Source organism: Dendrobates tinctorius, unplaced genomic scaffold (genome assembly GCF_039654945.1).
Source record: "Dendrobates tinctorius isolate UK_male_01 unplaced genomic scaffold, ASM3965494v1 ptg000008l, whole genome shotgun sequence".
In the NCBI taxonomy this organism is placed as follows: Eukaryota; Metazoa; Chordata; class Amphibia; order Anura; family Dendrobatidae; genus Dendrobates; species Dendrobates tinctorius.
The window spans coordinates 4,220,273-4,235,385 of NW_027361676.1; the positions used below are offsets into that span (position 1 = coordinate 4,220,273).

Consider the following 15,113-nt stretch of genomic DNA (forward strand, 5'->3'; position numbering starts at 1 on the left):
CCTTGGGAATCTGCTCGGGGACAGAACGTTGCAGACCGTAAATGGCTTGCTGGCTACAGGTTCCCCACCCCTGCTTTAGCGCATACAAAGACCAAGCTTATTAAAGTTTTAAACTTTGATATAATATGTAGAGTGCTTACAGGAATAATAAGTAAAACATAGACAAAATTACATGATGTGCAAAACCATTATGAAATAAAAAGGAGAAACAACATAAAATACCTAAATATTTCCATCTATAGATGTTCTTCTGTTTCCTTGAGAGTAGGAAACTGAAGGAACACACTCAGACTTTGCTGACCCCAGCACTTTAATTGTCTATAACAGTCTTTTTATATCCCTTGTCCTGGGATCAACTACCTGTCATTTTCTTAGGGAAATTTCAGATATGTAACTAGACAGTGAGCTAATATTGGGAGGGTGGGAAAGCAATATTAAATAGTTCATTTTCTTGCATCCCTCCCTGCCATAATAGGGGACAGGGAATGTCCGGTTTGGATAATGTGTTCATCCACCCTTACTTTCAAGCTTATACCAGCTAGGCTTAGGCGTCTTGAATGGCACTCTCTCTACTTCAGGAGCTTAATGATCCTTCGTACAATGTTAACAATGTGGATGGCAGACTTATCTTAATATTACATTTTCCCTGACAAAGAATGGAGAAAAAATGGAAGAATCATTACATACAGTTGTGGCCAAAAGTATTGACACCCCTGCAATTCTGTCACATAATACTCAGTTTCTTCCTGAAAATGATTGCAAACACAAATTCTTTGTTATTATTATCTTCATTTAATTTGTCTTAAATGAAAAAACACAAAAAGAATTGTCCTAAAGCCAAACTGGATATAATTCCACACCAAACATAAAAAGGAGGGTGGACAAAAGTATTGGCACTGTTCGAAAAATCATGTGATGCTTCTCTAATTTGTGTTATTAACAGCACCTGTAACTTACCTGAGGCACCTAACAGGTGTTGGCAATAACTAAATCACACTGGCAGCCAGTTGACATGGGTTAAAGTTGACTCAACCTCTGTCCTGTGTCCTTGTGTGTACCACATTGAGCATGGAGAAAAGAAAGAAGACCAAAGAACTGTCTGAGGACTTGAGAAACCAAATTGTGAGGAAGCATGAGCAATCTCAAGGCTACAAGTCCATCTCCAAAGACCTGAATGTTCCTGTGTCTACCGTGCGCAGTGTCATCAAGAAGTTTAAAGCCCATGGCACTGTGGCTAACCTCCCTAGATGTGGACGGAAAAGAAAAATTGACAAGAGATTTCAACGCAAGATTGTGCGGATGTTGGATAAAGAACCTCGACTAACATCCAAACAAGTTCAAGAAGCCCTGCAGTCCGAGGGTACAACAGTGTCAACCCGTACTATCCGTCGGCGTCTGAATGAAAAGGGACTGTATGGTAGGAGACCCAGAAAGACCCCACTTCTTACCCTGAGACCTAAAAAAGCCAGGCTGGAGTTTGCCAAAACTTACCTGAAAAAGCCTAAAACGTTTTGTAAGAATGTTCTCTGGTCAGATGAGACAAAAGTAGAGCTTTTTGGGCAAAGGTATCAACATAGAGTTTACAGGAGAAAAAAAGAGGCATTCAAAGAAAAAAACACGGTCCCTACAGTCAAACATGGTGGAGGTTTCCTGATGTTTTGGGGTTGCTTTGCTGCCTCTGGCACTGGACTGCTTGACCGTGTGCATAGCATTATGATGTCTGAAGACTACCAACAAATTTTGCAGCATAATGTAGGGCCCAGTGTGAGAAAGCTGGGTCTCCCTCAGAGGTCATGGGTCTTCCAGCAGGACAATGACCCAAAACACACTTCAAAAAGCACTAGAAAATGGTTTGAGAGAAAGCACTGGAGACTTCTAAGGTGGCCAGCAATGAGTCCAGACCTGAATCCCATAGACCACCTGTGGAGAGATCTAAAAATGGCAGTTTGGAGAAGGCACCCTTCAAATATCAGGGACCTGGAGCAGTTTGCCAAAGAAGAATGGTCTAAAATTCCAGCAGAGCATTGTAAGAAACTCATTGATGGTTACCGGAAGCGGTTGGTTGCAGTTATTTTGGCTAAAGGTTGTGCAACCAAGTATTAGCCTGAGGGTGCCAATACTTTTGTCTGGCCCATTTTTGGAGTTTTGTGTGAAATGATCAATGCTTTGCTTTTTGCTTCATTCTCTTTTGTGTTTTTTCATTTAAGACAAATTAAATGAAGATAATAATAGCAAAGAATTTGTGTTTGCAATCATTTTCAGGAAGAAACTGAGTATTATCTGACAGAATTGCAGGGGTGTCAATACTTTTGGCCACAACTGTATAGACTGTTCTGGCTTTTCAGTGGCCAGTGTGCAAATTGCAAGATTACAACTTTTTTTTTTCTTTTAATACACTAGTGTGAAAAAGTGTTTGCCCCCTTCTTGATTTCCTATTCTTTTGCATATTGGCCAAACTTACCGTAAATTTTTCACATCACCAATCAAATGTAAATATTAGACAAGGATAGCACAAGTAAACACAAAATGCAGTTTTTCACACCAATGTAGATCATGATTTGAAAAAAAAAAATATTGTGAAAATATATTTTGAAAAAAATTGTAACCTAAAAGGCTGATTTAAACAATTGGTCATTTTCTGAAGATGGCTTTCCTTTAAAGGGTTTGTCCACTTCACTAAAAACCCCTTCTCAGTCTGAGTCTTTGCCCCTGTTAAAATAAAATCACTTGGGGTGCTTTCACACTGCATTCTTCCCCACACTCAGTGACACTGTGGGAGCTTACGTCCGAACCCTCCCTTGAAACTGGATTCCGGTGTATGCGCTGAAGGGGCCATTGACTAGAGTGGTGCCGACAGTCTACGTGTGCTCTGTGGTGCATCATTTGTGCATCATATACACCTATTGGAGGTGGACAGTCAGGCGTAATAGACTCTAAGGGAATCCGATGTAATCCCCATTGTGACCACTGAACATGAGACAAAGCACAGTGTGAAAGTTCCCCTGAGACAGCCGTGCTGCGCCGTTCCAGCGGTGTTGCCACTCGCTCTCTCGGAGCTCACGTGAGGTTGTTGTGTCACAGGAGCCCTGAGCCTAATTAGCACCAGCTTCACTGTCCCTGCCTACAGATGTATTGAATATCAGCAGGAAGACAGGGCTGCAGTTGCTCTCTGGCTTCCTCTTGATGTTTAATATGAAGGTGGGGAGAGTGAAGCCGGCAACCTCACGTGAGCCCCGGGAAAGAGAATGCAGACACTGCTGCAACAGCGCCGGCACCAGAGTGGAGTAGAAAGCCGGAGTCACACTACCGTATAACATGGCCGAGTGCTATGTGATAAAACATTGCATAGCAGTCGGCCCAGTGTTATACGATGGGGCAGATCACATCTGCGATTATTTTCTCATGCCGATTCGAAGAGAGACTCTGCTCACTCGCAGTCATACAAGTATATGGGTGTGTGTGTGAAACATCGCACTGCACTCGGATGTCACACAAGTGCACTGCGATGTTCACAGACGCCGGCAGCAGAGATGGAGAAATGACTTTCTCTGTCTCCACCACACCTGTACTCCGATGCTGTTGTGCGAGAGGATCGGAGCACAGTACCATGACACTCTGCTCACGCTCACAGCAGAGCAGACGCCAAGGGTCATTAGCATATCGTATATGATGCCATACGCCAGTGTGATGCTGGCCTAAGTGTTTTTATTTTAACGGGGACAAACACTCAGATTGTCTGAGTAGTGGACAACTCCTTTAAGGACTCCTGGAGCTAGTGTTCTCCTTTTTAATGCCGCACCCAGGAAATGCTTTTTGTTCAAGTGCAATTACATGGAACACGGGAAGGCAGTGCAACCTTTGGCACGGGCAGCTGTTGCTTTCTACTTCTGCCATTATTATTTGGCAGCCTCGCAGGATGTTTGGAGTATTTTGTTTTTTATGAATCATTTTTTTTTTTTTTTTTTTTAACCTCTTGCGTCCCTGTGTCCGCGTTTACAGATTGTTCAGAATATTTAAAAGTGTGGCTTTATTTAAAGACTGGCGCTCAAGTCTGTGAACTTATATATAGCCTGATGTAACTTAGATGGTTGTAAATTTGTTGCTTACTTGAAACAAGATCTGGTCTTCTTCAGAACCTGTCAGAAGTGCTGTCTGGTATGAGAAGCGTCAGTTATGCTATTGGTTTTGCACTCGCAGAATATGCACAGCAGGGATTCCAGCTTCCTTGAGCAGTAAAACGATGTAAGGATTGCGGGCACAATTCGTACCCGCTCCTGTAGTTTAATATTGACTTTGTGGTTTTGAAATGTTAGAAAATTACCTTTTTTGGAAGATTTACTGTACTGGAAATGTCTGACGGAGCAGAAAAATCCTACCGGATTTGGGTAACATTTGCTGCATGAGCTTTTATTATTTTGCTTGTTTTGTTAACATTTTCATATTTGCAAAGTTCTTTAAAGGGTTGTCCGATCGTTAAAGGAGTTCTCTGGGAATATATTTCTTTAAGGGGTTGTCCAGGATAGCGGCTCAAGTCTGCAGTTACTGTAGGTGTGAATGCTCACGGCACGTATATTGTGTGCTGTCAGGATTTTCCGGCAATGGGAGTGGATATGTGATTTGCATATCTCCAGCCACATTCCAGCTAGACTTGTCTGGCCTCACTTGTATTAAATGAGGCTGCGCATGTCTAGTCGGCATGTGAGGTTATATATGCAAATCGCATACTTGCAATCACTCGCCCGGCATCGGAGAATCCTGACAGCACGCAGTGTGCATACTATGAGGATTCACAAGTTTGCAGTCACATAGTGAGTGCAGACTTGAACCCCAAGCTTTAACCACCCCTTTAAGCTTTTTTTGTTAAGATAATCAAGAGAGCTGGTTCCCACCATCCGCCGCGCCAGCAACACCTCTCTGCCACTGCTTCCGTCTTTGGTTTTCTAAGCTGCAGCTGACATGGTCCGTCTACATCAAACATGACCACTACAGCCAGTGATTGAGCTCAGGGACTCAGCCAATGTGGGTGGCACAGGATGTTGAAGAAACTTACCATATTACTTAAAAACTCCTTTAAAGAAATTAAAATCCTCCCCCCTCCCCATTACAAATACCCAAAATAAAGTTACTCTTTTGTAAGGTACTTATAATTACGTTCTCAAAATACTTTTAGGCACTATGCTTTCAGATTCCGAGTTGTCACGTATACGTTGTTTGCATGACTTGTGCTCTTCCACGATTTGTTCTGGATCCAAGTCTCAGACTTTTATGGGCTCCATTGAAGGCAATCAAGCCATATGTATATTTGGTGCTCTCTTGTTTTAAACGCTTGGTCAGCACATTTAATGTTTTGTACTTCATTAGAGAAAAGGATGACTGGTATATATAAAAGGATTTATAATTGTAATGAAATAGCAAATCTGTATACATCTATGACCATTACCTAAGCAGCCATTCCACACGCCTCCCAAATTATCGCTTTACTTGACTCCATTTCTTAGACAATGAAAGTAGCGCTATGTGGATCCCTTACTCAAAATGCTTATATAGTGACAAATTCACCACCATAAAAAAATTGTTAAGTTTTGGATTGCATGTTCTTCTTGTGACCGACTTCTTTACTGTTTTCAGGTCTGTCAACAGCTCAGAGAAAGTTTGCCCATTCCCTAAGAGATTTCAAGTTTGAATTCATCGGCGATGCAGAGACTGATGACGAGAGATGTATCGGTATGGTCATCCTACTTTCTTCGTTGACATATGCAGATGTCTTTGTGGCAAATTGGATGGTTGACTTTTTCCTAATGTTGTATTCCAGATGCATCTCTCCAGGAGTTTTCTAATTTTTTACGAAACCTTGAAGAGCAGAGAGAGATAATGGTGAGATTTGTGGCTTTTAGGGCAAGGTAGTATATTTTATGACTGATCTTAGAATAGTTGTTATGTTTTGGTTGTTATTGCTGCCAGAATGACGTGACTTATTATCGTCTTCCTGGTTTTTTTTTTTTTTTTTGTTGAATTGAATAATAAAAATATCCAGTCTAACAGGTTGCAAAATCTAACACAATAGCATCCTCTCTAAGGAAAATAGAAAGAAGGGAAGGAAATTCTCAGCCACAGGATATGTCAGATGATGCTCTTGATTGCAATTTGGCGTGTTCCCTTAATCGTGTAAAGGGTTAATGAGGAATGTGCTAGAAGAAAATATAAATTTAAAAAAAAGTGTAAGTGCTTGAACGTTTGTGAACTCTTAGGCTATGTTCACACGTGGCGTTTTTTTCGCGTTTCCGCGGCGGTTTTAACCGCGCGATTTTGCCGCGAAAAATAAGCATTCCATGCATTCCTATGGGATTCCGCAATGCTGTGCTAATGCTGCGGTTTTTACCGCGGCGGAATCGCTTCGCGGTAAAAACCGCAGCATGCTCATTAATTTGCGGAATCGCGGCGATCCCGCACCCATAGGAATGCATTGTTCCGCTTATTTCCCGCATGTGGCTGTGCACACCATGCGGAAAGTAAGCAGAACAATTGCGGATGGTACCCATGGTCCGGAGGAGAGGAGACTGTCCTCCGGGCTTTGGGTACCATATCCCTGTAAAAAATAGAATTATAAAATAAAAAATATTGTTATTCTCACCCTCCGACGTCCCGCGCAGCCTTCCCGCTTCTCTTCACGCTCTCGTTCCCGGTAGTCCTTTGCGAAAATGCTCGCGATGACGTCCCTTCTCGCGGGATCGCGAAGTCTCACGGTCATTCGCGCGACGTCATCGCGAATTACCGCGAGACGTCGCGATCCCGCGAGAACTGACGTCATCGCGGGCATTTTCGCAAAGGATTACTGGGAACGGATGCGCGGGACGTCGGAGGGTGAGAATAACACTATTTTTTATTTTTTTTTTTACATTCTATCTTTTACTACTGATGCCGCATAGGCAGCCTCAGTAGTAAAAAGTTGGTCACACTCGTCAAACACTATGTTTGACGAGTGTGACCAACCTGTCAATCAGTTCTCCAAGCGATGCTACAGATCGCTTGGAAAACGCTAGCATTCTGCAAGCTAATTACGCATGCAAAATGCTAGTTTTTCCGCGGGAAAATCGCGGGAATTTAAAATGCGATTTTCCCGCGGACTGGAATTCCGGAATTCTCGTGGTAATTTCCGCGAGAGTTCCGGTACGTGTGCACTTAGCCTTAAGAATTTTCCATATCTCTGCCGAAATTTGATCTAAAATTACTTCAAACAGTGGATAAAGAGAACAAACAAAGGAATCAAAAATATCAGACCTAGTCATTTTTTTGTTGAGGAAAAAGATTCATTATCGCATGTCGGTGAGTGTCAAAAAAGTATGTGAACCTCTGCTTTCAGTAACTATTGTGACCCCCCCCCCCCCCTCACCCTTTTTGCTGGAATAACTCCATCTAAATTTAAAAAAAATAAAAAATACAATGTCTAATATTTTCATTAATTTAGTTTGATTTGGTTCTCTTTATCTACTTATTGGAGTTGTGTGAAAATTTGAGGAAGTTTTAGGTCACCAACTTTAAAGCGCCAGTGTGTACAGCTCCTGTCCAGCCTTTTGCGCCTGCACGGTTACATTCTACAAGCTCCAACTGTCCAGCAGTCATATGTTTAAGCCCCTTTAGAGAAGCTAACGACCCATCTAAACATGCCGGCAATTACCAGACGAATGAGCAAAACTTATTTTTGTCAGATGTGTTTTAGTTTCAGGCATGTATAAAAATCATCGGCAGCACATTACCCTATGTAATGAGCAGTTGTGGTGCCAATATCGTGGTATTCAACAGAAGAAGAAAAGCCGTCCGAAAGAACGTCTCTTGCTGCAAAAATAGTGGATGAAGGTTGTTCTATTGGGCAATGTGTTTCTACACCGTCCTGGTACCTTTTTCAAGTCTTCAAAATCCAACAGATCTGTTTTGTTTTTTTCCCTTGAGTAAGACTATTACGGCATAAAAACATGATGTCCTTTAAAACAATCTTCATCTACTATTTTAGCAGCAAGAGATTAAAAAATAGGCTTTGCGGCTGGAAGAAAGTCTCCTGGTGCAAAAGTAGTAGGTGAAGGTTGTTTTATTGGTTAACCTGTTTCTACACCATACTGGAGTCTTCGTCAGGTCAAAAAATCCAACACATTTGTTATGTTTTTTTTGTTTTTTGTTTTACTCGAAAAAGACGCCAATACAGCGTAGAAACACATTATCCAATAAAACAACATTCATCTACTATTTTTGCAGCAAGAGACGTCCTTATGCCCTATTTTAAAGTTGTTGGGGTTTTTTGTGTTTTTTCTTTTGGTGAATTTTACCCAGAGGGTTCCCCCAACCACGAGGCAGCAGCAATTTGATCTTTTAAACCAGATGTTATCATGCTTTCCCCTGGTTAAACCTTAATATAATTTTTACTTTTTGTCCGCCTCTAATCGGGTCACCCTATTTTGTGCGCTCTTTACCTGTGCACAGCCTTTATCATAATGCCATGGTATTGGCGGCACGGATTGGGCAGTGTGTATCATCAGTCAGGTTCACTTTAACAGACCTAGAGTTTGAGGTCTGGTTTTTCTGAAAGCGTGGAAGACTTGTGGACCGACAGTTATAGGGTTAAGAATGATTGTGGTTTATACTAGGACACATCTGGATTATACAAGCAAATGGAGCAATAAATGAGTTTATATTTTAGCTTAAGTAGAGGGATTTGTAAATGCGTTCTGATTATTTTGACGCTTGGGATCCACATACTTTTGGTCTGACTCTTTCGCTTTTCATTAGGCGTTAAGTGTAAATGAGACACTGATCAAACCCTTGGAGCGATTTCGGAAAGAGAAACTTGGAGCTGTTAAGGTAAGGGGGGGGGGGTCACCATTTTCCTAGTATTCGTAGTCTTACTTTGCTTGTATACAGTATAGATCTGTAGGACTCCGTAGTATATTCTGTAAGTCTAGCTTGATTCCATCATCAAGTTCCTAAGCACCAGTCTCTTCTCCCAGTCTGTCTCCAGGATTTTAATCCCTTGAAACAAAGTACTATAAACTTTTTATATAATATATATTTCTCCTTCATTTATAAGCATTTAAGTACTTGTACTTGTTTTCAGTTAACGGTTTGCTGTTTTGACTAACTTACTTGTTAATCAGCATTTGCATATTAACTCTTTTTAAGAATCCCTGGAGAATTTTTAAATGATATATATTTTTCCATTAATATAACAATACGAGGACTTGAATTTTGAAAAGACAATCCGTAGTTTTGAACAACACCATACATTGTGAAATTGTGGGGAAAAAACATTCCACATTTTTTTTGTGCAATTCATTGTATGGCAAAAATAGCATGGCAATATAATTCTCCCGGTCGCTGCTATTACGGCAATGCCAAATGTATAAGGTTTTTTAAACCTAATTAAGGCTATGTTCCCACGTTGCGTGTTAAAACGCACACTGAAAACCGGACTCCTTCCCAGAAATCGCGCGTTTTTTTTCCTCCCGATTTCACTGCGATTTCACCGCGATTCTGTTCGTGATTTTGCCGCGATTTTCTCAAGCACTTTCCAAGCGATTTGAAGCATCGCTTGGAAAGTGATTGACAGGTTGGTCACACGTCAAACATAGTGTTTGACAAGTGTGACCAGCTTTTTACTATTGAGGCCGCCTATGCGGCATCAATAATAAAAGATAAAATGTTAAAAATGATAAAAAAATAAAAAATCGGGGTATATTTACCTTCCGACGTCCCGCGCTGCCTCAGCGTTCCCAGCGATGCCTTGCGAGACCTGTGATGACGTTGGTCTCGCGTTACTATAGCGATCTCGCGAGACCGCTAGAGTCACGCGAGACTACGTCATCACAGGACCTTGCCGCAAGGCATTACTGGGAACACTTAGGCCGGGAATGCAGCGTGGGACGTCGGAAGGTAAATATACCCCAATTTTTTTATTATTTTTTTACAGGGGTATGGTACCCAGGGCCTGGAGGACAGTCTCATTTCCACCACACCGTGGGTACCAACCGCACATGAGACGCTTAACTTCCCGCATGGTGGGCATAGACACATGCAGGAAGTAAGCGATTCTCATGCATTCCTATGGGTGCGGAATCGCGGCAATTCTTTGCGATTCTGCACAAAAGAATGATCATACTGCGATTTTTTCCGCGATGCTATTCCGCCGCGGAAAAAAGCGCAGCATTAGCACAGCATGTGCAGAATGCCATAGGAATACATGGGGTGCGTTCTGTACACGATTTTTAAACGTTTTCGCAGCGTTTTCACGCCGAAGGCTGTGTGCCCATGTTGCGTTTTTTAAGTGTTTCCGCAGTGCTTTTAGTCGTGCATTTCTGCTGCGGAAACTCTTAAGAAAAGCATCCCATGGAAACATAATGGAATCCGTACATGTTGTGCTAATGGTGCGTTTTTTTCCGCTGCGGAAACGCTAAGCGGAAAAAAACGTAGCATGTTCATTAATTTTGTTCAATAATTTTGCAGAAACGCATGCGTATCCGCATACATTCAATTGTGTTGCAAAAATGCTTAGGAAAACACATGCTAAAACGCTTAACAAAAGCGTCAAAAATGCTTACAAAAGCACTTCATAAAATGCATGCGTTTTCCCAGGAAGAAGGTGTGCGTTTCCGCTCAGGAATATTCTGCATGAAAAACGCTACGTGGGCACATAGCCTAAAAATACAAAATTCAGAACCTTTTATAGAAAAAAAAAAGTTTTATGGGTTGCCATTTTCTGAGATGCGTAACTGCATTTATTTTTTTATTTAATCAGATTTTAATTTAAAACTATAACATACAGTTTTCCTTTTATCAAACAAAAAAAATAAAATGATACTGACATTGTCTTTTAACTGATTTGTGATTATCATTGGATTTGTACATATAGATGGCAATTAATGAAAAACAGTAAGACAACAAGGTATTGGTATTAACTAGCCATTGAGCAAAAATAATGATCGGCCTCCTAATCAAGAGCTACACTCACTGGCCACTTTATTAGGTACACCATGCTAGTAACGGGTTGGACCCCCTTTTGCCTTCAGAACTGCCTCAATTCTTCGTGGCAGAGATTCAACAAGGTGCTGGAAGCATTCCTCAGAGATTTTGGACCATATTGACATGATGGCATCACACAGTTGGCGCAGATTTGTCGGCTGCACATCCCTGATGCGAATCTCCCGTTCCACCACATCCCAAAGATGCTCTATTGGATTGAGATCTGGTGACTGAGGAGGCCATTTGAGTACAGTGAACTCATTGTCATGTTCAAGAAACCAATCTGAGATGATTCGAGCTTTATGACATGGCGCATTATCCTGCTGAAAGTAGCCATCAGATGCCTGTTCTTAGCTGAGAGGAGTGGTACCCAGTGTGGTCTTCTGCTGCTGTAGCCCATCTGCCTCAAAGTTCGACGCACTGTGCGTTCAGAGATGCTCTTCTGCCTACCTTGGTTGTAACGGGTGGCAATTTGAGTCACTGTTGCCTTTCTATCAGCTCGAACCAGTCTGCCCATTCTCCTCTGACCTCTAGCATCAACAAGGCATTTCCGGCCACAGAACTGCCGCTCACTGGATTTTTTTTCTTTTTCGGACCATTCTCTGTAAACCCTAGAGATGGTTGTGCGTGAAAATCCCAGTAGATCAGCAGTTTCTGAAATACTCAGACCAGCCCTTCTGGCACCAACAATCATGCCACGTTCAAAGGCACTCAAATCACCTTTCTTCCCCATACTGATGCTCGGTTTGAACTGCAGGAGATTGTCTTGACCATGTCTACATGCCTAAATGCACTGAGTTGCCGCCATGTGATTGGCTGATTAGAAATTAAGTCTTAACACACAGTTGGACAGGTGTACCTAATAAAGTGGCCAGTGAGTGTATTTCTCATTAACTGTTCTATCATAGGGTTGTAGTTTAGATTTTTCCTTTTTTTCCTTTTACTTCAAGTCGTGTGTGTGAAAGAGGAGGGAGAATAGAAGGGAACACTCTTACTTATTAGAGGCAAATTGAGAATGGGCGACCAAGCTCCCGACATCGATTCACATATACACATTTCTATTTTGATACGCTCCTTTCTGTATAAATAGAATTTTAATTAACTGTGTTCTTGAATTCTGTTAAGGTTGGAGGGTTAAAATTTAGCCAAGTAACTTCATTTTGCTGCCCACATAGCTAAGTAAAGGCTTTTTCTTTGTGTTCTGAATTCTGATCCTTTTTTTTTTGTTAAACGTACCAAATACGTTGCATTTTTTTTTCCATTATTTTTATATTTGAGTTGGGGAAAGCGTGTGATTTTTTTTTTTTTTTTGTAATTTGTCCCACGACCCTCCCTCCACCTCCTTTTCTTAAATTTAATAGTTGACAATCCGTTAATGAATTTGTAACAAACGTTTTTTGTGACCTGTTGCTGTGGGGTTCAGCTCAAAATCCCGGACAGCACATTGATGCCGTCAGTTTTACAATCCCAAGTGCTGTCTAATTTTAACATTGGAAAGCGTAATAGAAGATTTGTTTTTTTTCCATGCATACTATATATTTTTGGATATGAGAAAAATTACTCGCGTCTGAATGAAGCTTCGACCACACTGTGATTTTTGCCGTGACCTGTCACGTTTTGCTAACCGCTCATGAAAAAGCCATCAAACAAACATTTTGCCAGAAGGCTGTCAGGAACACCGCACTGCACTTGCTCACTGAACCAGTGCGCGTGTCCTGAGTAAGACAAACTGTTCTCAGCGATACCTGAGGAGCGATGAGCAGCAGAAAAGGTGCGTGCTTCAGACCAGCAGGACCTAAAGCACGTGACTGCTGGGGACGTGGCCTAAACCTCAGAGAGCTAGGAGCTGCAGGAAAACTCCTAGCAGGGTAACTACGGGACAAAGTTACCAAGGGGCATAGACAGGCTGGGGTCAAAGCACGAGATAGCACGACAAAACCAGAGGATAGACAGAACGGGGAGTCAGGACGTAGCCAATGAGTCATACTTGGAGATAGCTGCAAAGTACAAGAGAGGCGAGCAACGAATAGTCAGGTCACAGGCAAGGAGTCATACACAGAGAGGGTAGCGCAGTACAGAATCAACAGGCAAACAACTTGCAACGGGGGACAGAACCGGGTCAGAACCATATAAGCAAGCTAGAAGACATCGAACAGGCACACAGGGGTCAACACACTCGGCCAAAGGCAAAAGTATAACTGACGGGGATTGGAGTTTCCCAGGGCTATAACAAGCTCTCCCTGAACCAAAGAGAGGCCACAATAATTAACCCCAGGCGTGCAGGTCAAAGCCTGCACTGGGTTCAAGACATTAACCCCTGACGTGCAGGTCAAAACCTGCACTGGGATCATGACAGTACCCCCCTCTCAACGGGGGACCTCTGGACACCCAGGCTTCCCCGCGTATTTGGTATGGAAAGCCCGAACCAGGCGATCTGCATGTACAGAGTGATCAGGGACCCATGAGCGATCCTCTGGTCCGTATCCCTTCCAGTGGACCAGGTACTGCAAGGAGCGGCGCACCCGCCCTGAGTCCACAATATGTCCGACCTCATACTCCAAGTGACCCTCCACCAACACTGGAGGGACCACAGACTCGGAATCCTCCTTGACAGACCCTACTGGTTTCAACAGGGATTTATGGAACACATTGGATATTTATAAGGAGGCGGGGAGATGCAACCTATATGCCACTGGGTTGACTATCTCCATAATCTCGTACGGACCAATGAACTTTGGTCCCAATTTAGCTGATGGTACCTTCAAGTTGATGTTACGTGTGGAAAGCCAAACCTTCTCCCCTACCTGAAACATGTGTCCCGGGGCTCTCTTTTTGTCAGCAAAATATTTGTACCTCTCCTGGGCCCGAGAGATATTACCTGGACTTGAGCCCAGAGGTCTTTTAACCATTGAACGAACCCCTCTGCCCCTGGACAACCGGAATCCACCTGTGCAAACTCCCCAAAATGAGTATTAAATCCATAATTAATCAGGAATGGGGACATGTTGGTGGGCTGACTCACCCAGTTGTTAAAAGCGAATTCCGCCAATGGCAACGCATTACACCAATCATCCTGTCTAGTGGAGGTCAGACACCTGAGAATTTGTTCCAGGGATTGATTGGTGCGTTCTGTCTGATCATTACGCTCCGGGTGATATGCCGACGAGAAGCAGAGTGAGATGCCCAATTTCTTTCATACAGAATACCCTCCAAAAGTTGGCCACAAACTGCACAGCTCTGTCAGACACCACATTCAGGGGGGTACCCCATGCAATCGGACCACATGCTGCACAAACAACCTTGACAATGTTTCTGCTGAAGGTAATGCTGCCAAGGGAATGAAATGGGCCTGTTTTGAAAATCTATCCACCACCACCCAGATCACGGTATTGCCCCTGAAAGGTGGAAGGCCGATAATGAAGTCCATGGAGAGATGAGTCCATGGCCTATCAGGAACCGGTAAAGGTATCAGTTCCCCAGCCGGCCGGTTATGCGAGCTTTTGGAACGAGCACACACACCACAAGCAGAAATGAATTTCTCGACATCGGACCTCAGTGAAGGCCACCAAAAAACCCTGGCTACTGCCTCTCTAGTGGCCATGATACCGGGATGAGCACTCAGCCTAGACTCATGAAACTCCTGCAGAAGTCTAGGCCGCAATAAATCTGGAACAAACAATTTATCTCCTGGCCTGGTTGCCGGAGCTAGGAACTGAGCCCTTAATATTTCTTGTTCCAATTCCGATGAGACGCCCGCCACTACCACCCCTGGGGGAAGAATGGAGGACGGCGGCTCGGGGGAGACACTGGGTCAAAACTTCTGGATAGGGCATCAGCTTTAACATTTTTGGACCCCGGTCAAAAATTAATGGAGAATTGAAATCTTACTTGTCTAGGAGTAAGCCTCTTAGCAGATTCAAGGTATGCCAAATTTTTGTGATCCGTGATAAGTGATAGGGTGAGCCGCCCCTTCCAAAAAGTGCCTCCATTCTTTGAATGCCAGCTTGACTGCAAGAGAACTTCTTGGAGAAGAAGGCACAGGGTTTGAGATTAGTAAGGGTGGCCGGACCCTGGGACAGCACCGCCCCCTCCCCCACTTCAGAAGCATC

The 15,113-nt window shown here is 43.0% G+C and overlaps 1 protein-coding gene across 2 annotated transcripts in view; it reads left to right on the plus strand.

Moving 5' to 3' along the window:
- Positions 1–15,113, plus strand: part of ARHGAP10 (Rho GTPase activating protein 10) — a 421,521-nt gene that overhangs the window by 80,765 nt on the left and 325,643 nt on the right. For both annotated transcript variants that reach the window (XM_073576247.1, XM_073576246.1), the window contains exons 2-4: positions 5,629–5,724; positions 5,813–5,874; positions 8,779–8,850. In XM_073576247.1, the coding sequence (XP_073432348.1) occupies positions 5,629–5,724; positions 5,813–5,874; positions 8,779–8,850 (230 nt within the window). The remainder of the gene's footprint in view (positions 1–5,628; positions 5,725–5,812; positions 5,875–8,778; positions 8,851–15,113) is intronic.